The 25,649-nt window shown below is 56.2% G+C and overlaps 1 protein-coding gene across 1 annotated transcript; it reads left to right on the forward strand.

Annotated features, from left to right (window-relative positions):
* Window positions 1-377: 377 nt before the first annotated feature.
* Window positions 378-25,015, forward strand: NUDCD3 (NudC domain containing 3). Its single transcript, XM_030233331.2, has 6 exons — window positions 378-637; window positions 2,201-2,493; window positions 15,017-15,149; window positions 19,307-19,450; window positions 23,873-24,061; window positions 24,618-25,015. The coding sequence occupies exons 1-6, from the start codon at window positions 446-448 to the stop codon at window positions 24,726-24,728; spliced, it is 1,062 nt and encodes a 353-aa protein (XP_030089191.1). The 5' UTR covers window positions 378-445; the 3' UTR covers window positions 24,729-25,015.
* Window positions 25,016-25,649: the final 634 nt, after the last annotated feature.

Consider the following 25,649-nt stretch of genomic DNA (forward strand, 5'->3'; position numbering starts at 1 on the left):
TCCCACTCGCCCCACCGGGCCCGGCGCGGCCCGCGCCGCTTCCGGTGCCACTGCCACTTCCGGTGCCGCACCCAGTCCTGGCCCCGCCCACGAGCGGCGGCTGCGGGGCTTGGGCGCCACCTGCAGGCGCGGAGTGGGAGCTGCAGCCCCGCCCCGCCGCGGGCAGAGACGGGGATGGCGATGGGAGGGGGCGGCGGGGGCACGGGGGACACGGAGGGCACACGGAGGGCAATGGGACACCGGACACGGGGTCTAGGCGTCCGCTGCTGCTGCTGGGAGGCGCCAGGAGGTGCCAGCCATGCCCCCGGGGACCGGGAGTGCTCTGGAACCCTGAGCGGGCGGGAAGGAACTCCCGGGTGGCCGGAATAGATGTGCGCGAGGCGGGTTCCGGGCGGAACGGAAGTAAGGCCGAACCCGTTGCCGTGACAGCGGGCCCGGGGCCGCCATGGAGGCCGCGCTCACTGACATGTACGACCAGGCACTGCTGGGCATCCTCCAGCATGTCGGCAACGTGGAGGAATTTCTGCGCATTCTTTTCGGCTTCCTCTACCGCAAGACCGACTTCTATCGGCTCCTTCTGCGGCCCGGGGACCGCCTGGGCTTCCCGCCCGGCGCGGCGCAGGCCATGGCCCTGCAGGTACCGGCGGGCCCGGGGGGATGGCGCGGCCTGGCCTTGCCGGCGGCCGGGGCTGGCGCTGCCGCGGGGCCGAGCCGCATGGACCGTGTCTCCCTGGCTGGGCGGTGTTGGTATCGGGCCGGCCGCGGGGTTAGCTCCGGGCAGAGCGGGAGTCGGGCAGCACAGCACCCCCCGGGGCACCGGCGCTGCCCGGACGAGCGCAGAGGAAGGCAGAAGAGGTCCAATGAAGCGGGGAAAGCTTCATTGGACCTCTCCTGCCTTCCACTGTCACTCTCGTAAGAAGACAAGGAGCCCCAGAGGCAGGCGGAGACTGCGAGACCCTGGTGGGAAGGAAGAGCCAGGCTGTGACATCAGCCCGGACCTCAGTTCGAGCTTGGGTTCCTGGCTGGTGTCCCCTCGAGAGCTTCTGGGACCGGGCACAATGCAGGAGTGGCAGCGTTCCTGCCGTGGGAGGGTGTTAGGGCAGCCTCATGGCACAACCAGAGGTACCCAGCATGTGGGGACAGTGTGGAAGGGGCTCGTTCCTCCTCATCCTTGCTCAGCTGCTGTTGACACAGTTCTGAGGTGCTGCTTTGCATGATCCATGCAAGGCTGGTACTCACCTCTCCCACACCCTCCCCTGTGCTCACTGCATGGGGAGGAGAGCTGGGCTGAGTGGCATGGGCTTCTGTCCTGTTGTGGTTGTGCTGACAGGAGCCCTCCTTGGGCCATCATGCACTTCCTGGGCCCAGAGAAAGACTCAAATCGAGCAGGTGTGCCAGTCCCCTGCTGCAAGCACTAAATCTGCTTCCAGAATGTTCCTGGGAAACGAAGGAGGGCTGTGTTGGATGCTTGCACACTTTTTAGAGCACACACTTTTACAGCCCCAAAGCCTGGCAGTGGGGTGGGGGGACTCGCAGCCCGTCCAAGGAGCAGGTGCAGGGTTGGAGTGGCCATCACCCCTCGCTGCAGGCACAGTTGTGGGTCATGTTTGACCTCCAGCCTGCACTGGGCAGGCTGGGCAGGAGGCCAGCTGAGAGGTAGGATTGCATCTCCTGAGATCACATCTTCTCCTGCACCTGTCTGCCTGGGCACAGCCAGTGCCAGCTCAGCTGTCCTGCAGCTTCTCCTGGGGCAGCTCGTCCTGCTTGCTTCTTGCCTGGAGACTTTGTCTGAGTCCAGGCTTATCCCTGGGTGAGCCCGGAATATGGGGTATGGGAAGGCTTTCTTGGAGCCTTCTCCTGCCAAGAGCGGAATCTCACTGCTCTGCTTTTCCTTGGAGTAACCAGTCCTCCTTTCAGGCTAGGGTGTGGATGGTTCTGAGAACACAACCCTAGAAACAATTCAAAAATGCCCCCAGGAGTTTCTGAGGTGTGCTTGACGTAGCCATTGGACTTTCCAAAGAGTCATCAGCTGCTTTTGTGGTGACTGCAGCAGTTCGGGGTAGGTGTGTGGTGCAGAGAGAGGCAGGGCAGGAAGGAGCAGGTGCCCAGGTGTGTGATGCTGCTCCTGTCCTTGTCTGGCACCAGGCAGAGCTGGAGTGCTGCTCACTGTGCTGCTCACTGTGTTTGCTGTTCCCCCCAGGCCTTCCGGGTGTTCGAGCGCATGGCCAGGCAGGACGATGAGAAGAGGCGCCGTGAGCTGGAGGCCAAGCTGAGAAGGAAGGAGGAGGAGGAGGAGGCAGCTGCAGCTGCTGAGAGGGTGAAGCTGTGTCCTGCAGCTCAGGAGATAGAGGTGGAGACGACGGAGCTCATCCCAGCAGCAGATGGTGGAGAAGCTGCAGGCACACAGGAACCATCTTCAGCCCAGGGTGCTGCAGCCCCCAGCCCGCTGCCAGTGGAGCCTCCAGGGGCTGCTGCCCCAGCAGAGCTGCCCACGTAAGGCTCTCTCACTCTATTCATGCTCCTGGTGGGGGGAGGCAGAACTGTGGACAGGGCATCCACTGTTCCCTGCATAGCCCTTTTTGGGTTTTGGCTTTCCTCTGCAGGCACTCAGCCCTTCGGGAGGCTGTGAGGATTTCCCTTGCAGGCTTCCAAGGTTGGAGGCATTGTGTAACTCCCCACAGGGAAGATCAAGCAAGTGCTGCAGAGTTTTCTCTTTAGCTAGGCTTGGTGGCTTTCCAGCAGTGCCAAGCAGTCTCCATTTGTGCAGAAATGTCTTTATGTCAAAGTCGTTCCACAGCTTCTGGGACGCTTCCAGTCTGGCTCTGTTGAGCAGCAAGCTGTAGGTTGCAGAGGGCCAGCACGGCCTCTCTGAACCATGTACTTGAATGCAGGTCCTGTACAGGCTTCATTCATCCTTCCCTGGCATCACCCTGACCCTGAGCCAAGTCAGAGCTGCCCAGCCGTTACTCAGGGCCCTCATGCCTCACTGAGGTTTAGACTCCTGTGTTTCTTTGCTGACCAGGTTGGGGGTGATGCTGTGAGCTGGCTGTGCAGACTCCATCTCCTCCCCTCCCTGGTGTGTTCTATGGCCAGACCCATGTGGTGGCTGCGCTGACCCTCTCTGGTCACCATAATGGTCCTGACCACATGTGGGGCTTTGCTGTGCCTCGTCCCTGCTGTCCCCTGGTGCTTGGTGAGGAGGGGAGCTTGGGCTGGTGATCCCTCCTCCCAGCTGGTTTTGAACATGTCATTTGGAAGAGCAAGCTGCCAAAAAGAAGTGGACCATTGGAGGAACCCTAAATCCTATAAGGACTGGGATGGCTGATGCCCCTGAGGGGATAGAGAATTCAGAGCTCAGACTTTGGGGCATATTCCATATGCCTTGGCGTATGGAAGGCATAGTCTGAGGACCAAAATTTTGGGAGCAGGGGAATGATAGGTGGCAGGAGTGGAGAGGTTTGGTTCTTCCCCCAGGAGATGGCTGGGCACTCAAACAGGCTCTGTGGTCACGGCTTCAAGGCTGCCAGAGCTCAAGGAGCATTTGGACAATGCTCTCGGGCAAATGGTGGCATTGTTGAGGTTGTCCTGTGCAAGGCCAGCAGTTGGACTCCATGATCCTCGTGGGTGCCTTCCAGCTCAGGGTATTCCATGATTGCATTATTCTAGGACAATGTGGAGTCAGGTTCTGCAGCCTTGGCTAGAGGCCGTGTTGGAGAAAAACCTGAGCTCTGGCTGTGTTGGGGATGAGCCTTGGAGTGGCCACCACTGGGGAGGGGGAGAGGGGACAGGCAAGGTGCCTGCTGAGTCACATGGCCCAGTGGGAGGAGGAGAAAGGGCTTGTGTGTAACTGATGTGCATTCCACGGGGTAAAGATAATCCAGAAGCCAAAAACAAAATCATCTGCAAGGCCTGTGCTGTAGCTCTCTTGGTAAAGGTGGGTTGTCCCTGGGCAAAATTAGCAAGTCTGACCCCGATCCCTGGGCAAAATTAGCAAGTCAGGAAGAGCCCTGCCAGAGTGCACAGCAGAGGCCCGGGAGTGTCCAGCCCAGTTTTCTCCCAGTGGAGAAGAGAGGGAGAGATGGGAGGCCTGTGAGCAGAGGGAGCTGGGCTGGGCTGAATGCCAGTTGCTCCTGTCCCTGTGCAGGCCACGTTTGCTGTGGCTTGCCCGTGAAGTTTCACCTCAGGACTTTGGTTGTGGGGCAGCAGCTGGTGTGAGGAGAGTTCAGCTGCCTAAAACAAATGTCAGGGCTGGAGGAAGGAAACTGGAGGGATCAGGAAGGAAGGTGGGGGCTTGTGTGAGAGCAGGATTGGTCTGATAGCGAGTGTGGTGGAGCCAAGAGGGATGGTTTCTGCTTTGTGTGGTGAGAGCTTGGTTAAAACTCAACCCTTGCAAGCGCCACCCTCTGAGTGTGTCCTGGCACTGCTGCAGCTTGGCCCCTGTCAGACCTCACACTCCGGTGTTGTTTTGCAGCCTGCAGCTGTGGCATTGAACACCAAGCCCTGCGTGGCAGCTCTCCCCTGGGTGTTGCCACTAATAGAAGGTGCCTTCTGCTGCATAGAGCTGTCACTGCAACTTCTGTCCTCCTGAATGGGCTCTTCTCCCTCTTCTCTTACTGCTCCCACCACCCTAAACTTGCTGGTGGGGTGGAACACCTGCAGCCCCCTTGGCGCCCGCCCAGTTTAAACCCGAGGTGGGTGAGACCAGGTGCAGGTGGCCCCGTCTCAGTTGCAGGAGTCTTGTGGTTTCCAGGCCAGTAGAGTGGGGTGTGTGCGGGTTGAAGGGGGGCAGAGGAGCCCGCGGGTTTGTCAAGGCGCTGTAGTTGGCTTTGATGCCTCTGGGGGGCACTGGAGCCCCCGAAAAGGCACTGGGGGCCGGGCGGGCACCCCCCGACAGACTATTAATAATTTAACCAACTGCTTAATTCTCCACAGCCCCTTCCTTCTGAGCAAAACCCAGAGCTACCAGCCTGGCTACGAGGGGTGCATGAGTAATGCACAACTCTGTCAACAGGAATGCAGAAAAGAGCTTAAACAAAAATATTTTCCATCTCCCTTCCTTCCCCCCACCCCTCCAGCCGCTGGTGAAGAAAACCGCTGCCACTAGAATCTATATAAAAACTTGCTCATTCTGTCAACCTGACAGCTCTGGAAATGTAGGGCAGGTACCATCCCAGATCTGCCAGCTCCCATCAGAGCCTCGTGCTGTGCTTGGATGCTGGGCTGTTGGTTGGGAACATCTTACAAAGCACAGTGAGATGGTAGCAGCTTTTTCAGGGTCGATCCAGATGAATCAAGCCAGTTTTGCAGGTGTGGAGGTTTTCAGGGCTCAGTCTGGGGCCCGGCCAGGTCTCCCCAACTCCCTCACCTTCCTCATTTGGGAAAGGAAGGTGAATCAGTTCCTCTTGGCTGCCCTGCATGTTGCTGTGCCAGATGGCCCAGCAGCAGCTGGTGTAAATACACCGGGACTACTGAGGTATCCTGACACTCGTGCCAGGAGCTGTGCCGAGGGGGACAGAGGTCTCTGTGCCACAGAAGAATCCAGGCTCCTCTTGCAGCTGCCCCAGTTGTTGCAGCTCTCTTGCTGTCCCTGCCTTGCCAGGAGGGTAGCAGGGCACAACCCTCACACCTCACCATGGGGCTGTTCTTCCTTGCATTGCAGCTGCACAGTCCCAGCTCTGGCTCTTCCCCCATCTGCTCCCAGAAGGCATCCTTGCCTGAGCTCAGCTCCTAATTTTGAACACCTCTGCTGCCCAGCACCCTCCCCTTCCCCCAGCTTGGATTCCATCCTGCATATATTTGCCACACAGCATTTAAAATAGAGCCTGGCAGCCCACGTGTGGCACTGCGCAGCCTGGCCTGTGCTTGTGCTTTATGACTTTGGTTCCTGGCTTCCCTCTGCTCCTTGCTTTCTCCCAGTGTGAACTGGGGGGGAAGCTCTCATCCCCCTGTCCTGTGAGTCCCTTCTCTTATTCCAGGTATGGGCAGGAGGCAATGCAGGAGGCTGGGAAGGGCAGTCCTGGAAGCCTGTGCATGATGGTGAATGTCTCACCTTCATGTGTTTCTCCCTCCAGCTCTTGAGTCTCTGCTAGGTGCTCCAGCCAGGTGTGCTCAGGGTGGGGCAGCTCTGGTCTGTAATTTAGTGATCATCTGGGCATCTCTGAGAGGAGGATCTTTGGGTGTGGACAGCACAGCCAGGGCTGGAAGCAGGGCCACTGGGGCATGGAACACTGTGCCAGGTGGGGCCAGGAGGATGTCCAAGTGCCTTGTTCCTGAGGAAGCCTTTGGCTGCTGCTGGGCACAGCAACATGCAGGGCAGAATGAAACCCTGGGGTCTCTGTGGCCTCAGCCTTCTGTGGTGTGGAGAGGAAAGGGGAAGCAAGAGGAGTGGGCTGAGGTGAGGAGGGAGCTCTTCATGACTCCCCACTTTGTGGGGCCTTGAAGGAGACCCTTCAGGTGTTCTGAGGTCTGTGACTGGGGAATGGGCTCCTGTCACCTATGCACACAGTACCATTGTGCCAAGGAGGAGGGCAGACAGGCTGCTGCTGAGCAGCAGAGCCCTGGCCATGCTGAGTGCCTCATTCACCTGGTCCAGGTGAGCCCTGCACCAGGCTGGTCTACCTGGCATTGCTCTGCTGTCCCTGGGAGTGGGAGTTGGGGCTCAGCAGTGACCTACAGAAATCCCTGGGGTACTCCTGGCTGGCTGGCTGGATCGAACTGAAATGCATTAATATGGTGAGCCACTCCTGACATTCCAGCTCTCTCCTGAGACCCACCACTCCCATTCCCAGCGTCCTTGGCGACCTGGAGTTAACCCTTTGTGAACCACACTGGGAGCATCCCTGGGATGACACAGCAGTGCTCTGGGAAATTTCCATGAGGCGCCTGTGTGAATCTAACTCAACTTAGCAACGGCTTGGCTTTGCTGGAAGCCCAGATGGCATTTTGTTGTGAGGTGCCTGCAGGATGGGCTTCCTGGCATGGCTGCATCCTCCTTGAGGTGCCGGGGACAGGAATTTCACTGCTGGTCACTCTCTCTGGGGGAGCAGGGCTATGAAGAGGAGCTATTGCTGCACACTGCTAACTTCAAGGCTGGTTTTGTTTGACTCAGAAACTGTGTTGTCCCAAGCTTTCTCCTATCAAGCCTTTTCTATTCTGAAGGAGGGGAACCCTTAGGTGCTCAAGCAGTTTTGTCTGGGAACTGTCCAGACGAGAAGCCAGTTAAACTGGTTTCCTTCCTCACTGCCCCTTTGGGCTTTCCGGATGAGCTCACCTCAGAGTCCGTGCTGTTTTTCCAGCCTGACCTAGAAAAGAGCTGATCTTGATCCATATTTAAGGAGAATCTGTCCTGGTTCTGATTCCTCTTATGCACGTGGGGCTGTGCACAGGGAATTCCTCCAGCACGGCCAAGGCCTGTCATGAGCAGGAGTCAGACAGAGCTCAGAGAACGGCCTGACCTGATACAGCCGAACTCCATCTGGCCCATATCCTGTCTCCATCAGCAGCAGATGCTGGGGGAACAGAGAAGAACAGAATGAGCGGTGCAGTGATACTTTCTCTGTGTTTCCACCCTACCCTGATACATAGTGGCTCAGAGGCTTTCTAAACACTTGGTCCTTCAGCCCTTTGGGGAGATTATTATTAGATGATGAGGAGCAGTCAAGGTCCAGTTTTCCAGTGTTCTCATGGAGAACCAGGCCCCTCTGGTTGGGTAGCTGAGATCAGCAGCAGAGTGCCAGCTTCCCTGTGCTGCACTGACTGCTAAGGCTTTTGGTTGTCCTACCAAGGTATTGAGCTCCAAAATTAGGTCCTGGGACCAAATATAACTAAATTAAAACCTATAAATTTTTCTCTCAACAAGCAGAAAATCCCAGGGCTGGAAACCAAGGGACAGCATGTGCCCAATTCTTAGGTAAAAAAGCAATCACTGTTTGCTTGGTTTAATATTGCAGTGTTCACCAAAAGGGGCCTAACATGGAAAACTACCTGGATTGGGCCAGGTTATGTTGGTGGTGCAGGAGTCTGAGAGGCTACCTTGTACTCTATTCCCACAGCTCAGTCCCGTTGGCTTCCTTTGATCTTATTCCCCTTTCCCAGGGCAGTCTGGCTGGCTGCATATAGGTCTCTCCCTCAGGAGATCTGTGAAGCTCACGGTTGTATAAGCACTGTGCAAACAATAAGGATTCCAGGGGTCTTTTCCAAATGGTGGCATGTCCTGCTGTCCTTGACCTATATATCCCAGCAGTAGTGAAATTTAGCCCCCTGGTGCCAGCACTCCAGCACTTTTCTGCAAGCCGGTGGTGGCATTTCAACTTGCCTAATGTCAGTAAGTTGGCGCTGTGGAACAGCTCTGTAAATAACTTGGGACGCAAAAGGGAAGGCTCAGAGCTCTCCTGAAATGAGCGAGCTTGGAAAAGAGCAAGGCTCTCCCCCAGCACGGAGGGCGGCAGAGCATCTTGGTGGGGCTGGTGGGGGCTCCAGATGCAGAGGAGGCAGGTGGATTTGTTGGGTGGCTGCTGAGTAGAGCAGTAAAGGCATCATGTGGGCACCTTCCCACTGCATCACCCAGGCTTGGTGACACAATGGGATCTAGGGGAATGTGTCTTGATGGGCTTGATTTTTGGTTGTTGGTCCCATCCTGGTGGTAAGTTGAAGCTCTGAGGCTTCCGGAAGTTGAGGTGACCTTTGAAGTACAAGTCATAAGAGGAGCAGCTGATAGAGCTGAAGGGGCTTATCCTGGAGAAAAGGAGGCTCAGGAGGAACCTTCTTACTCTTGACAACTGTGTGACAGGAGGGGATCTGGCTCTGCTCCTAGAGAACAAGGGACTGGAGAAAAGAAAACAACCTCAAGTTGTGTCAGGGGATGTCTAGGTGGGCTATTGGGAAGGTTCCTTCATGGAAAGGGCTGTCCAGCCCTGGCACAGGCTGCCCAGGGCCATGATGATGGAGTACTTATCCCTGGGGGGTTTGACAAATGTGCAGATTTGGCGCTTGGGTACGTGTGTTAATGGTGGCCTTGATGGTGCTGGAGACACAATTGGACTTTATGGTCTCAGAGGGTTTTTCCAACCAAAATAATTCCATGATTCCATGATCCTTGTAAAGCTGATGATGGGCACTGCAGGCTTGAGCCTGGGCTTCATGGCTGGGCTCTGCCTCAGGTTTCAGAGTGAGGGGGAAGGCACTGGCTTGCATTTTTCGCTTTGTGTTTTTGAGAGCAGAGTCACCAAACTGCACAGTGTAGTCCTGGAGGTGTGTGCTGAGGACCCCAGGGATAATGGGCTACGGGGAAGTGTTGACAGACCTTTTCCCACTTTGGGGGTGAAGAAGACTTTCCAAAACTGGATTTGGGTTGTTCTCCTGCAAACCAAACACACCTGGGTTGGAAGAAATCCTGAGGACTGAGAGGGCCCTGGACCACTGCTGCTGAGGGCTGGAGCTTGCTGCTGGACAACGAGTGTCGGAGAGGATCGGGATGGATCAGAGTGGATCCTGAAGCTTACTGACTGCAGTGTGACTTGAACTGTAAAGGAAGGGATTTGGCATTCAGCTTGCTTAGTGCTGTGCCAGAGCCCTCATTAGTTGATGTGCTGGTACGAAGAAGCCTTTGTGGAGCCCTGGGTGCCTCCTGGATCCCAGCAAAGGTCTGGGAGCTGCAGTCTACATTTTCCTACTCTGGCACTTCCCAGGCAGAACCCAGAGACAGAAAGTGCAACAGTCCTGATGTTTTGATGCCAAAAGATGTTAAATCTGGAGGTGGGAGGGAGGCTCCTTTTCAGCTTTGCTTGCAGCAGGAGCGCAAAGCTGGGATTTTCCGTGCGCACGGTCCGTGCAGCTTTGAGAATGCAGCTTTCTGATGAGGTCAAACCTCTGGCTTCCCTACCTGTTGCTACAGCAGCCACACTGGAACCCTGAGAAGCAGAGGGCACGCTTTACCCTCTTCAAAATAATCTTAGAAGCTGGTGTTTTTAGCTTTGGCTGAAGCTTGGTAGCAGCTTTTTGGGGTGCACAGACTTTCCTGTAGCTTGAGGCACTTTTGGTTCTCATCTTGAAGGGCTAGTAGGCAGAAATTCTGGAAATCTGTATTCCAGTAAATCTGTATTCTGTTGTGTGTGCTGGTGTCTTTGGGTGAGCATGGCCTTTCTGCAGTGATGCAGAATGGGCTCTGCCATCCCCCTGCCTGCCTGCCTAGCTGGCACTGTTCTGTGGTTTCTGCCCTGCTGGGCTGCATGCAGCCCCTTTAGTGCTGGAAGGGCAGGATGCAGGTGTGGTGCAAGGTGCTTCCCCAGGGAAGGAAGGAGCAGGGATCTGTTGGTGGTATGAATGCCTGGAGGCTGCCGGGGCTGTGACAGGCCGCCCTAGGTGGGTGACCTAAGTGTTGCCACAGCAGGAGGATGGTGGTTGTTGACATGGTGCTGGTTTCCAGCAGCCCTGTGCTACCTGCAGTTGAACTGCTCCAGGCTGAGAAGATCACCTTCATTGAGTTGTTCTCAAAATCCTTGGAATTTTTTCCTTCTTCTTATGGGGGAAAAAAGAGGTCCATTGGCACAATGCCATATCAGTTCCCTCCCATAACACTTTCCCACCTCTGCTCCTCATACTGCTGTGTCTTTTCCTCAACTTCTGCATGCTTGCACCAAGACTCCTCAGTGAAGAGGAACTCAGTGAGCTGCCCTGCTTCTTCTCAGCTCAACCAACCAGATCCTTTAGTGTGTTTGGTTCCTGCTCTTCTTTTGTGTCCAGCACTGTGTTCACAGAGTTGGTGCTGCAGCTGTTGAGTTCCAAGGACAGCAACGTGTTCAGCTGACTGTCCACAGAGCGGGGATTGCTGTTGCCATTTCCACATTGCTCAGCTCATCGTGCGTCACCAACCCACGGAGCTGGGAATCCCGGGGTAAGAAATGCCCAGAAATCTGTGTATGGGGCTTGACATCCAGCATAGCCACCGAGGACAGCGCTGCCACCTCTCAGGGAGTCTTGCCCCCTTGTGTGGCTGCCCAGGGTCTGGCCCCGTGTGTAGGGAGGGAGTGGCTCCAGTCCCAGGGACGCGCAGCGGCTGTGCCATGTGGCTCTGAGGAGTGGGGAACAGATCGGCTGCTTCTCGACGGTGCATTGTTAAAGGTTTCACCTCCCCCAAAATGACACATTGCGAGCAAAAATAGAACAAGACAGAACACATAGACCCACCCCCACCATCCCCACCACCCGGCAGCCAAGTGCACGCAGTGCCAAACCCTTGGGTTTAAAAGCTGGTGCTTTGTCACCCTCCCTCCTCTCAGTCCTGCCACCACCTGCCCCAACCCAGCAGGCGTTCAGGCAGTCCGGTGAGTGACCGTGGCACCAGGAGCGGCCGTACTGCTGGACATTCGCCACCCAACCCATGCGTGCTGGATCTGACCTCTCTCTTCAGCTGCTGGGTCTGGGGATGGGAGCAGGAGCCATGGTGTTGGTGCAGGAGGTTCTCTCACCCCCTGCACAGTGGTGCTCTTAAGACAACGTGACAGATGCCTTTGGCCAGGAGAGCCACCTCTGGCGTGGCGGCATGGCTTGGCCCAGCATGCTGTGAGCCAGAGCTGTCTCCTGTGAACAGTGAGGGAAGCTGCCTCCCAGCCAAGGAGCAGGGTCCAATTCTGGAGTGACACTGGTGTGTGCTAAGCACAGTTGGACCAGGCAGAGATCTGGTTGGAAAACATCCAGAAAAGAAAAGTTGCTTCAGGAGGTGGTAGAGCTGTCAGCCGTTTGTCAGCAGTGCTTAACAAGGCTGTGGCCTGCCTTCACCACCCTGGATCCTCCATGGCTCCAGAGCTGGCAGTTACACTGGCAGTGAAATTATTCAGGCTTCGTGAGTCCCCCAGTGATCCTGTTCAGGGGTACAAAGCCCATTGCATGGATTTTTAACATTGGAAACAGAGCTGAAGCAGAAGTTGGTGGTGTCTTGGGTAAACATCTGGAGAGATTTGGACTGGGAGTTGGGGAGGAGAGGAGTGGAGAAGTGATGGCACTGGAACTCACACCCCCAGGATGAGCAGCCGTGGCTGGAGGGAGGTTTAGACACTCTTCAGGGGGAACTTCTCCTCCTGAAGCTGCATGAGGATCTGCAGGGCCAAGGCAGTAGGGCTGAGCTTGTCCAGTGAGCTGCACGTTGATGGCAGAGGTGGTGGTGGTATGTCCCTTCTTCAACTGGCCATGCTCCAGTTTTGGCACAGTAGCAGCTCTGGAGAATGATAGAGCTGTCCCACAGGGACAGTTGAGCTGGGAGTAAGGCTGCTGTCACCTGCACAGTTCCTATACTGAGCAGAGAGATGTTGGACAGAGTCCCTGCAGAACAAGTCCTGCCTCAGTTTCCCTGTTGCACAGTTAAAACTGGCTGTGGGGCTGGTGAGTCCACTCGTGCCCTCATAAGCAGTGAGATTGCATTTGGTAATCTCCCAGTGGGGCTACAACATCCAGAACTGCCTGGCTGGGATCTGCTCTGTCCCGGTGCTCTTCTCCTGAAGAAGAGAAGGGACATCCACGGCAGACCTGGTGGCTTTGTTACAGTGAGTGTATTTATCCATGCTGAGGCTGTGTGGCATTTGCAGCTGGCATCTCACCGTGTGTGCCTTTGTACCAGTGGATTTCTCCCACCTTTGATGATCTGCATCTGGTCTCACAAGCTTTGGCTGGGCATAAGCCCACTGCCTCTTCCTGCTCCCTTTTGATTTTTTCCCAGGAGAGGTCCAGAGGGAACAGGCCAGGGGAAACAGCTGTTTGATGGTTCTTGTCTGGTTCTTTTGTGATTGTGGGGAGCAATGACACTTGGGATGGCAATTCTCAGCTTCCTCCAGATGACTTGTTGGCAGGTTTGGGAGGAGCCAGGTTGGGCTCCGCCTTGGCCAGCATGGCCACTGAGCTAGAAAGCTGGGCTTCTTGTGGAGGGAGGCTGCAGAGGACTGAAGGGTGGTGCAGGTAGGACTTTGGATGTTCAACCCCCTCCATGCTGCTGCCCCTGAAGATCACAGAAGAACAGATAGTGGCCCACACTGCTTAGAAGGAAACACTCTCTTAGGAGGAAAAAACCCAGCTGGGTTTAAAATCGGGTCAGATTTGTCCTCTGGTTCACCGTATGGCCTTGTGGCCAGCCTGGGGTGGAGGGCAGGAATCCCATGAAGCTGTGCCATGTCTGGGCAGATCCCACAGCATGGGTAAACATCTTGCAAGGGTATTTAACCAGCCAAGCTGCCCTGGGCTGCACAGACCCTCCTCCATGCCAGGGGCTGAGGCAGGGTGGTCTCTGAGACAGTTGTGCCTTGAGAGCCAAGCTGGTTGCCACCACTGGGCTGTTCCTACATGGGGACCAGGGGCCACAAGAGACAATGCCTGGGGCCACGCCTCTGCATTTCAGCAGGTTTCCTTCCCACGGGGGTGAGCGCTGGGCCCTGCAGACCCTGCCAGCACAGCCCCTGGTCGCCTGCAGTGTTCAGCTCCTCGCCCTCCAGCCTGTTTGACTCCTCCAGTCCGGGGGCGGCTGGGAAGCGACAGCTGGAGCCAACGCACCAGCCCGGTGCGCGCTGCCATGCCAACCCTGTTTCCATGGCAATGGGCACCCAATGGGCGACTGCCAGGCAAGGCCAAGATGCCCGAAAAATGATGCGATGCCCCCTGAAATGGCCAGCTGAGGCTGGCAGCCTGTGAGCTGCCAGTCCCAGCAGTGCCTTCAGGGCCTGGGAGCGGATCGGAACTACCCCGGTGCACAGGTGGAAGAGGGCAAGTGAAACCCTTGGTGCACCCGGTGAAACCAAAGAGAAAAAAATGGGGAGGTGCAGCCACGTTGACAGCCCCCTCCGGCTGTCTTACAGCCTAATTTAATTTAAATAGATGGCTCTTACATAACCCTCAGGGCACTGTGCTGCCGGAGCCAGCCCCACCCCATACTGATGAGGGCCCCCCCAGAGTGGGGGTGCCAGGAAGGCAGTGGGGCACAAGAAGATAGGCTCCCTGGGGCTGCTCTTCACCAGCCCCTCCTTTAAGTTCCTGAGCCCCATGTTTATCCAGCTCTACATTGAAGCCTAGGTGGGTATCAAAACATTTTAAAATAACTCTGCCTTTTGTTAGCACCACAGCTATCTTTAGAAGAGATTTGATTTTATTTGAAAGCCCTCTCTGTGAGGGTTCAGTGGAATAGATCCCCAGCCCAGCAGTTTAAAGGGATATAGGTGTGGTGATCTCTTTTCTTGTCTGGAAACACTGTATTGATTATTGCTTATTGATCTGATCAACTCCATCTTACCCCTGCAGCCATCTCCTCAGCTTTCTGGCATTTCCACAGCTGGAAGGGGCAGTGTTGTGCTCAGAGTGTTGCTCATGATGCACTTGTCCAGGCACCTTGGTATGGCTTTCGAGGCATCCTGGTTCCCAGCTCCATCGCCTCCCTGTGAGCAATTGCCCTGCTCATAACAGCTGGTGGTTTTCCCAAACATTAAAATCAGGGTGAGGAGAACCAGTGCTTGCTGTGCTTTCAGGTCACAATCATAGGCCACCACCTCTGCAGCCATGACAGTGGCTTGGGGGACAGCTCACACCCAGCTTGTGCCAGTGTCCCTGCTCCAGCTGTGATGGGAAGTGGAGGGAACAAGGAACTCTGCACTGGAGCAGAGGTGGCCAGGAAGGCACCCTGGGCCCGCTGGGGGCCACTCTGCACCCTTTGGGCAGCCAAACCATCGTGTGTCTCACCAGTTGTCCCTTCAGCAGGGTCGTTGTCCCTACAGCAGACTGGGGAGACAGGAATGTGAATCACCCACAGTGGGCAGGGTGGCTGTGGTACCTCTGTCCTGTGGCTGCTTACTTGGACCTGCTGCCTTCCATAGAGCCAGCAGTGAGGGAGAGACTGGGCAGGAGCCCAGCCTTGGAGATGCTGTTGGAGGACCAAGCAGAGGCTATGCCCTCCCTTGGTTTCTTGCATCCTGTTCTCAGGCTTCCTGCTGTCTCCAGGCTCTGATCTTTCTGACATTTAACCTGTCTCTTCTTTCTCCCCCCACAGGAGACAGGAGCAGTTCCAGACAAACCCCGACAGCTACAACGGAGCTGTGCGAGAGAATTACACCTGGTCCCAAGATTACAGTGACCTGGAAATTAAAGTGCCTGTGCCCAAGCATGTTGTCAAAGGCAAACAGGTAAAGTGATGTGAGTGGTGTCTCTTCAGCATTTCCCTTACCATTGGGGTGCACAGCTTTCCTGGGCGACTGTGTTTTGTATTGAAGGACCAAGATGTGGTTGTGCCTTATTCCACAGTGTGAGTCTTGTGAGGACTGAGATCACAGCCTGTCCGTGTTCCTGTTGTGCTGCAGTGCCCTCTGCTCCATCTCAGCTAGGCTCCCTGGCTCTGCCTCATGCCTTCTGTTCTTTTTCTTTCTGCTTTCACTACCTGCATACTCACATGCATGTTTCGGAGCCTGTCTGGGGATGGATGCCCTTCCTCAGTTGTTTCTCTGGCTCTGAGTGTCTTCTGCCTTCTGTTTGGAAGCAGGAGCTGCTGGAACAGCTCCCCTGGCACTGGGGAGCTGGATCAGGCACAGCCCCTGTGTGGCTTGACCTGCTCTAGATGGAAGGGAGCCGGCCTGGGGTGGAGGCTGCGGGCCAGCCCCTCTTTCTGGCTGGCTTTGTGCACAGAGGTCTCTTCTCTCTCTTTGGCTCAGGCAGGAACTTCCCTGTTCTGCTTGTGCTCACGTTGTTTTTCCTGCACCACTTCTGTTCCCTCCTGGTCAGGGACCCAGAATGAGTGTGCCCATGGCTGGCCTTAGCTGGAGCTAGAACTCTTTATCAAGTGCTGCCCTTCCTTCTGTATTTTTCCATTTTGGAAGCCTGTGCTCCCCCACCTCCTGCTCTCCTCTGCTTCCAGGGTGGCTGAAAGGAGCACGCTGGAGTTTGTCACTGGCTTCAGCCTACACAGCTCCTCAGCATGCCAAGGAATGTCACTGGCAGCAGCAGCAGCAGCCCAGGCCAGAGGGGTGAGGGGGCACACTGCTGTCACAGGCACAGCAGGGCACCAGGAAGATGCATCTCTCCCAGTGGGTCTCTAAAACAAACCCACTCTGTTTCTTGAAAGGATTCTGGGGTGTCCAGATGGATATTCCATCCCTCTGCATCAAACTTTGATCAAGATTCCTCTCTCTGACTAGAGAAGTTTCCTCCATGCCAGGGAAGTTGTATTCTTGCCAAAAACCCACACAGGGCTCTGTCTGCTCCATCCTTGGCCATTGAGAGGTTCAGGAGCCTGCAGGAGCTCACAGGAGCGGAGACAGGATACGGTTTCCTAACCTGTCCTTGGTTCAAGACTGTGCCATGGCTGTGGAAGAGTCCCTGCACCTCAGAGCAGGCAGAGGGGCTTTAAGACACCCCCTTCCTCTGCCAGTGCTTGTAGCATGGCTCTTTCTACCCTTGCCCCAGTACCTGCCCACGCCGACCTCTTGAAGCAATTGGTTGTTCAGATGCTGGACTTTCCTTCTCTTGCACTCTTTTTCCTGGTGTCTTGTTCATCCATCCTTGGGGCTCCTCTTGGCAGCTGAGTTTCCATTTCCAAATGATTCTGTGTATTCCCAGCCTCGGAATGAGAACAGACAGGCTGGGGCTTGGGCCAGAGCAGGAGGGCTCAGAGCAATTTAAAAGCTCCATGTACTTTGGACATTTGTTCATGGGTACTTGCACAAGAGCAACATTCTCTTGCATTCAGACAACTTCATATTTTAAAAAAATTACCAGGTTTTAGGCTTCTGCCTGCCAAGGCAAGATTAAAAATTTTCCCATTTGGTCCCTGGGTTCAGAGTGCACCCAACTCTAATGCTGCTCACAGTCTTCCTTATGACACTTTTTGGGTTTCAGGCTGTTGCTATGGCACATTTTGCTCTGGTGAGCTTAAGGTTTCCTTGTATGGAGCTCAGGTGTCCTTGAAGCAGGAATGGGGGATTGGGTTGGTGAGAACATCTTCCTCCATGATCCCCCTTCTCTGTGATTTACTTGTGGGCTCTACAGAGGTCCATGGATCTGAGCCCTCAAATAGAGATGATGACTCCAGGCTGAACTCAAAAGGAGACAAGCTCGATTCCTCTCTTGGTTTGTATTTGCTTGTTTGAGCTGTGTGGGTGGGCATGCAGCGTGCACAGAAATCACTGTGATGAAAAGGCCGCAGCACACAATGAGAGCTGGCTTTCCTTGGGGGCAGCCAGGTGCTCCGGGGAGCAAAGGTGCTCACACGGAGCACATGGGGAGGGAGAAGAAGCTTCAGAGCTGCGAGAGCACTGTGGTTTGTTCTTGGCCTTACCCAGGTGAGGGCTGTCCACAGGTACCACCTTGTGCACTCGTGAGTCCTCTCAGCCATGTCCCTCCATGCACGGAGGGGCAGGGCTCTCCAGCAGGGCATGTGCTGCCCCTGTCCCTACTCCTGGGGGGCTGGTGTGCTGGGTGGGACCTTCTTGCTAGATGCAGATAGAAGGAGGTGTTGCAATTGCTTCTCATGTTGTCTACTTGCACAGCAAAGTGGCCAGGTGAAGTCTTCCCAGATTGTATCTCTTCTTCCATTTGGGTTTCTCTGTTCCCTCTCCCAATGCGTTGCTGGTCCCAGAGCTACCTAAAAGGTGTTCCTTGGCCCCACCAGGTATCTTGTGCAGCAACCTGTGAATAAAACCCTCTCACATTTGGTTGTTCTTGTCCATGCAGAACCCACAGACACAATGCCTGCTGCAGACCGGTGCCTTCCATGTCTTCAGCTTAGGAGTCACCTTGCCTTTTTCCCCTTGGTCCTTTCTGGACAGGCCCTGTCCCGTGCTGAGAGCCCAGATCAGTAGCTCTGTCCTTGCTCCCAGGAACCTGAGCAGATGATGGTAGTGGAGGGCAGAGCCTCATCCCCATGCCTCTCTGCAGTAAGGTGTCATCACTGGGCTGAGGGAGCTGCTCCATGGAGAGAGCACCTCCTCTGAAAAAGTGTTTTCATCCCAGGGCAGCTGCTCTTGCAGAGGCCGTCCACAGCCACATGCCAGGTGACAGCTGCTGTCCTCTGCCATCCTCTCACCCCTTCCCCGGTCTCCTCTGAGCACAGTCCTGCTCCCAGCTCCCCCTGGAGCTCAGTCTGTGTGCTGTGTGTGCTGGGCCTCCTGTGCCCCTACTGGAGCACACAGCAGCTTCGGGGGCTGTACCCTGGTGACATCAGTCACACACAGCCGCGTTCCCTCCCTGGCTGGAGCAGCTCTGCCTGTCTTCTGCCTGTGTGGAGCTAGTGAGCTGCTGGAAGTCTCCTAGGTAATGGATAATGTAATAACATTTCAAATGAGATCTGCAGAGCTGGAGGAAGATCTGGAGGAACTCTGGGAGAGAATGCAGGCAAATCTCACTGCAGTCTCCTCCTCTCAGGCCAGTGCAGGGGGGCACAATCCTGCCCCTTTCCAGCCAGGTCCTCCCCACATCCCCTGGCTTGGCACGGGCTCTGCTGGCGGCACCTCAGGGCTGAAGGGGACAGGAGAGAACATATGGTCTCTACAGAGACCAAGAGAACTGCGTGCCTCTCACAGCCTGCCTCTGTCTCCCCGGGGGACAGCCATGTCACCTGCATGGCAGGTCGGAGCAGGGTTCCCCATATGGCTGCTGTGGGCGGGAGCTGGCCCCGTTCCTGGGGACAGAGCTGCCCCTGTAGCAGGGAGCCAGGAAAGCGTGCTGCAGCATTCCTCCTGCACACAGCCCCTCCTCACACACCCGATAGGAGGCCTGGGCTGAGCCCAGGGCTGGCTCCAGCAGCAGAAGCAGAGCCAAGGAGCAAGCTTTCATCATGGTACAGCAAATAGGGGATTACCTGCTGCAGCCCTGGTGTGGGAGCCCTGACACTATCAGCCCCTGCTCAGCTATCAGGATCACGACCAGTCAGGATCATCACACAGTCATGACCAGCTTGGCACGGTGGCAGACAGACACACCCCTAAAGAGCTCTCTCACAGCAAGTAGATGTCCAACCTTTGGATGCTGTTTGGAGGCCTGTAGCATTACTGGTATTCTTTGAGGGGAGACTGAGGCACGGGGTAGAACCAGCTGCCTTGACTCTGTCAGGGGTTCCCCCCGATTGCTGGGCTGTACTGCTTTTCTTTCCCTGAAGAGGTTCCCTCTCTCCTCCAAACTGTCACTCTTTGCTATGAGAGAACAGTGGGATTCTCACCCTGCTGCTACAGGCAGGGCTGGAATCTCTTCTCTCTCTCATCCCCTGCAAGTGCACTTGACCCCAAACCCCAGCTTGCACAGTGAGAAGGGAAGCAGGAGCCTTCAGGATTATTGTGTCTGTCTTTTTTTCCAGGTGTCTGTGGATATCAGCAGTGGTGCAATTCGTGTAGCAGTGCTGGAGGGAAGCAGCCAACATGTCCTCATGGAAGGGAAGCTCACCCACAAGATCAACACGGAGAGTTCCCTGTGGAGCCTGGAGCCTGGGAAGTGTGTTTTGGTAAGGGTGGTCTACACCAGCTATGTCTCCTTGGCTTGCAGCTCTGCCTCGCTTAACCCAGGAAACTGGAGCAGCTGGAAGTTTGAGCCAGCTCTAGATGTGTCTGGCTTTGCCTGTCCAGCGTCTGGCTCATGCTGCCCTTGCCTGTGTGCTGTGCCTTGCCTCCTACTCCTGACTTGGCTGTCAGGGTGTGGGCTGGGCAGCACAACTGTCGGGCTGGGCAGAGGGGTCCCCAGCTCCAGCTGAGGGTGGGTAGCACACCCATCACTTGAGGGTGGTCTCTGCCCTCAATCCCAGCATGGGGCCCTGCACTGCAGTGCTGGTCCTGCACACCTGGCCTTGCTGACTCTGCCCTCCAAATCTCCTGGCCCCACTCTGACCCCACCATCTTGGCAGGTGCCTGTTCCCCGCCATTCCTTTCTGTCCTGTCATGGCATTCCTACTTGCCCTGTTTGAGGTGGGCACTGTGGCCCCTCTGCCTCCAGCAGGCCTGTGGTTTGCTGTGGGCCTGTTGTCCCAAATCATCCCTGTCAAGGAGGTCTCAGGGCAGCTGATGCTCAGCTGTGTATTATTATTGGGTTCCCAGCCCCAAGCCTCATTTCTGAAGTGCTCCAGATGTTCAGGCTGAGGGTGTGAGTTCAGCTCTGTTCACAGCTGGAGCTCTTGCAGGAGTTCTGCCCTTCACCCTGGGATCTTGAGTGTCAAACAGTTTCCAAAGTTTATATACCAGTTTGGGGGCCAGGATTGTGCTAGGAGCAGGATTTTGCTACCTGTGACCATCTTTGCCCTATCCTTTTCTACCCAGAGGCTTTTCCAGGAGAGTTTCAGGAGTCCCAAAGCTGTTGTGAGACCCAGGAGGGGACGCACGCTGTCTCCTGGGAGAGAGTGAGGTGGCTCTGAGCCTTTCTCCCTGTGGCACGAGGGTGGCAGCAGATGAGCACCCAAATCCAAGCCCTCACAGTGGAAAATGGAGTGGAAATGTGCTGCCAGAGACAGGAATCCTGTGACCGGTGTCTGGGGAGGCTGCACAGTGCCACTCGACCACTGCTGATCCAAAGGGGTGTACCTTGAGTGACAGGCTGGTGTCAAAAGGTTGAGTGAGATCCCGTGCAAGGGAGAGGAGCTCCTCTGATGCTGCTAGGACATTGAAGGGATGTGGTATTGGCATCCTTAACCTGCATTTTGTAAATATTCATAAACATCTTGAAAATTAACTTATCTGGGACAAAGAAACAGTCCTGGAAAGGCATGAATGCGTTGAAGAGGAGGTGGCCCAATGAGTGGCTGCTCCACAGTGTGGATGGAAATCTGGAAGTCCCTGGTGGGTGTTGCCAGCATCAGCAAGGGAGGCAGTGTCTCTTCAGTGCCCGTCAGAGGCTGTGAACGGTGCGGGCGGAGCGAGGCTCGGTGCCTCCCGGAGTGGCCGCGGGGAGCAGAGGGGACCCATCACCCCAACCCCAGAGCTGGGTCTTGCCTCGAATAGCACGAGCCCAGGCTTGTGAGGATCTCCAGCTGGCTGCCAACATATTGATGGTGGGATGAGATCTCACTTGAAGAATTGTAAGGTAACTGGAGCAGAGTGAGTAATCCTCGCCCAAGAGCAGCTCCTTTTTCCATGCGCTGAGTAGCCAGGAGTGGTTTGCGCCTCCTCCCGATTCATTCATCAGGGGACACCCACCCTTGTGGGAAGGCATTGCTTCATTCAGCGCCTGGATGGGGCCATTGGGGTTCATTTGGAGCTTATGTGGCATATGGACCCTTTCTGTGCCCCAGTTTGTGCATCGTGCTGTGTGAGCTCCAAATGCAGCAGTTGGACTGTCTCCCTCCTGCAAGAAGCTGCAAGGTGCTGCCTGCTGCCCAGCTTCCCTGTGAGACCCAGGGGTGGCATTCTCTGGCAGGGTGTGGATGTAGCCAAAACTGAACTCACCCATTGCCAGCGCTGGGGTTGTCCACGGAGATCCTGCCTGCCTTGGGGACTGCTTGGGGCAGCTTGGTGGCCCTGTTCATGGTCTGTGAATTGATGTGATCCCTGAAGCAGAAGTTGGTCTTGGTGCCAAGGAGGTGGAATCTCTCTTGCTTGGTCCTGTCTGTCTGAAAAGGTCTCAATGCTGTGCAGAGAGGCTGTTGAGTCTTGTGTCCTCTTGCAGGGCGTGTCCGGGATCATCAAGATCCCCAGATTCTTCAGGTGGCTGCGGTAACAGCTTTCTCACTGTCCTCAGCCTCCCTGGCCTCCTCCCAGCTCCCTTCAGGGATGCCGCTCATGGCCGTGCCACGAGCAGACTCCCTTCTCCTCTACCTCTTATCCTAGGAAGATTTTTTTGCCTTACAACCCAACCTAGTTCTGCTTCCCCCATTCTGCCTGGTGTTCTTATTCATATATCATCTTCATTATGTCACACTTCAGCAGCCCCAGAACTCCCCTCACCAGCATTCAGAGACCACTCTGCCTTCCGCCTCCTGCTCCATGGAGCTCTCCCAGCTGGAGCTCAGCCTGACACCAACATGTTTCTCATCTCATCCTTTGGCACACCCGTGTGCACGGCAGCAGAATCCAGCTGGCATTGTTCCGCAGTGCTCTGGTGACGTGGGAAGGGGGCCTGTCCATTCCTCCTGCTCAGGATTTTGTCCCAGGATCCCATTTTGCCCCTGCCTGTGGCATGCTGCACGGTACCCTGGTCCTGGGTGTCATCCCTGTGCTCTCCCTTCTCTGTCACACCCGCTTGCATGTTGAAAGTGAGATTAAAATAACCTCGCTGTTTTTAGCAATCCCCACTGGGTGTTGTGCACAATTCCTTTTGGTATTATTTTCGTTGTGGAGGATTTTTCTCCCATTCCTTCTCTTTTTTTCTTCCTCTCAGCCTTTGTTTTCCACGCTTGGGCTTCTGTCAGCAAGTCCTGCCTTGAACGTTTATTGCAGTCTTGGCTTGCCATCCTGCGAGCCATGAGGCTGAGGGGATACAGTTCATGGTGCTCAGCCCTGCCCTCCCCATACCACTGAGAGCCCTCACTGGGGAAGTTCGCAGCTTGCCAGCAGCACTGCGGGGTCATCCCTCATGTTCCAAACCTGAGGAGCCTGAAGGGTGCTCCTGCTGCAAGTGTGGACAGTCAGGGCTGCTGTCCCTCCACTTTGTTCTCTGTCTTAGGGTGATGTTCTGGGGGCTCCTCCACTCCTCCACCTGCCCACCCAGGGTTGGGAAGCCCAAGAGCAAACCCTCAGTGGCTCTCCCTCCCCTCCAAAGTGGAACTGTGCAATTAAAAAGAGAACAAGCATGCCTGTCTAGCTGGAAAAACTAACTCCTTCCCCAAGCTGGAATATTTTACCGGCTCTGCTCTCCCAGAAGGATTAAACCCCAGCCACCCCCTTCCTGTATTAATTGGTTCCTTTTCTTCACACCACGGAGAAGCTTGGCTCCGTAACAGGAATGGCTGTCCGTGTTCTCCCCTCCGGAGCTATTGAGCTTCCTGGGAGGTTTGAGCAAATTGTATTGTCTGCCTTTATTGATGATTTTGCAGAGGCCGACAAATGCCATAAATCTGCCCTGCTGCTGGGATTAGTGCTAAAATAACATGGGAGGAAGCAGCCCACTCTTCCTGGAAAAGCTAAAAGCAAGTTGGAGTTCCCATTGCAGGATGCCCCATGCTGGCCTCAGCACAGCCCCTCTGGCCAGCCCGCTCTGCTCGAGGCACTGCCATCAGGATGCCTGTGGCTACAGCAGGTGGCTTTTCCTGCTGAGGGTGTTGGCTGGAGCAGGGAGATATCCTCTCTCCTTGTCCATCCCTCCAGGGCTGCTGCTGAGCTGCGGTGCCACGGGAAGCAGGTGCTAGCAGTCAGCAGGGGTAGCACAGAGCAGCAGGGGATGAACTTGCCTCTTTTGCCACCCGTGCTGCCACCCACCAGCCAGAGCCAGGGGAGCTGAGGCCAAGGTTCCTTCTAGGTTAGAGAAAGGCAAGATGGCTGCACTTCCACACCAGGGGCCCTGGCCCCACACTCCACCAGACACAGCCTTCTCATCCCACAGTCCCGGGCTCTGCCACTGCTGCTGTGTCAGCCATGTGGCCCCAGGCCAGTGTCACCCCCAGGCAGGCACTGCTGGGGGACGCTGGTCCTGTCTTTGAGCCATAGCGTGGGCTGAGATTTCATCCTCAGGGTGTGAGGTGGGGCTGTGGGGGCCCACAGCCCACAGCAGGGTTGTGCAAAGCTTTTGGCTGCTGAGGGAGGGAGGCACAAGCATGCCACCCTTCTGCCAGCTGTGAGGCTGGATTAGTGTGAGCTTGACTTCCACTGGTGGGCAAGTGCCATGCTGCTGTCAGCCGGGCTCTGCATCCCTGCCATGGAACTGTGAGGTGGGCAGGGGTACCAGCCACATCCTGGGCAGGACAGGGGCTGCTCTCCCCATTCGCTGACCCACAGCTTGTCCCCAGATCAGCCTGAACAAGGGGGATGAGTACTGGTGGAATGCCATCCTGGAGGGCGAGGAGCAGATCGACATTGACAAGATCAACAAGGAGCGCTCCATGGCCACGGTGGACGAGGAGGAGCATGCTGTGCTGGATCGCCTCACCTTTGACTACCACCAGAAGCTGCAGGGCAAGCCCCAGAGCCATGAGCTGGTAGGTGCTGGCTACCTTGTGCCACCTGCCTTTCAAGGGTCCCATCCCCAGGAAAAGGGGCCCCATGGCTCTGCTCCATTTCAGAGCTCCTCTTCACATGTTCCCCCATACTAACATTTCGGATTTGGGGGGGTGAGGTTTTGCTGATTGATCTTTTGCCATGAACTCCCACCTTCCCCTTCCGGGCACCCTAGCAGGTGCCTGTAAGCCCAGACCCCCTGTACCAAGGATGGATCCCACATCCCTGAGCCTCTCTCCCCAGCTGACCCTGCTCAGGGCTGCACCCACGTGGGTCTGGGCTCAGCCCGACCCAGGAGCTGCCTGGTGCTGCTCTGGGTGCTGTCTGCCCTTTCCCTGGCACAGAAATGGTGTGTGCCCCTGGCAATGACCACTGCCAGCCAAGCAGGAAGAGGGGCACTGCTGCCCACATCCCTTCCCATGGGTCAGGTGGCCACGCAGCCCCAAGGCCTGTGGGATGATCTGCTGGGAGAGCAGGGGGTGTGGGGAGCAGCGTGGCATAACCCCGGGCTGACGGGAGCCTGCGGCCTCTTTGCAGAAGGTGCATGAGATGTTAAAGAAGGGCTGGGACACCGAGGGCTCGCCATTCCGCGGCCAGAAATTCGACCCCTCCATGTTCAACATCTCCCCCGGCGCCGTCCAGTTTTGACAGTGGCAAAAACAACTGAAAAATAAAGCAGGGAGAGGCGACCTGCCCGCTCCTGGATGCCCACCAGGATCCTCCCAGCCAGCGCCAGTGCCCGGGACTCACTGATCCACGCTGCCGGCACCCATCCATGCTGTGAGGGGAAGCCTGAGGAAGTGGGCAGATTTACATCCTGTCACCACGGCAACCTGGGCAGCAGGACCCCTCTCCTCCCCTCCTCTCCCCTCCCCTCACCTCGAGCTGCCGATGCTCCATGTTTTTCTGGAATAGAGGGAGCGTGTTGGGTCGCATTGGGTGGCATAATTATTGTTTTTGGTGGAGGAGGATACTGCTTTTGGGGTTTCTGGGTTTGCAGAGCCCTCCCTGCCCTGGCACAGGGCAGCTTTGACCCTCACAGGTGGAGATGGGTGCTGGGTATGGGCAGTGGGGATGGGGAAGCTTGCCCCTGCCTGCCTCTGCCAGCACCCTACCCATCTGGCACCCCCATATCCTCTCACCTACCCCACTCCAGGGTATCCCAAGGGGGCTGTGCTGCCCCTGCCCTCTACCCAGCCCCAGGGGAGGCCTTCTCCTGGCTTCCCCCTCCTTCACTTCCTCACTGGACGGTTGTCAGGACACCCGGGAGTGGGCAGAGGCCACAGCCATCCCCTAGGGTTTGCTCCCCCTTTGTCAGGGAGCAGCAGGGGTGTTCCCCACAGCACTGGCATTTGGGGGGGGCTACAGGCCCATCCCTCATGGCCAGCAGCTGGGCAGGAGCCACTGAAGCATACGGGTTTCCCTGGCGTGGTACTTTGGGGTCTGTGAGTGGGGACTGCCTGGGAGAGGAGGCCCCAGCAAGCCCAGCCTGGCTCTCACAGCTTCCCACCAGCCCTCCCTCCTGGGGTCTGTGGGCTGGGGGTCCCCGGCCGGTTCCCCCCCCACCCC

This window comes from Serinus canaria, chromosome 22 (assembly GCF_022539315.1).
Source record: "Serinus canaria isolate serCan28SL12 chromosome 22, serCan2020, whole genome shotgun sequence".
Classification (NCBI taxonomy): domain Eukaryota; kingdom Metazoa; phylum Chordata; class Aves; order Passeriformes; family Fringillidae; genus Serinus; species Serinus canaria.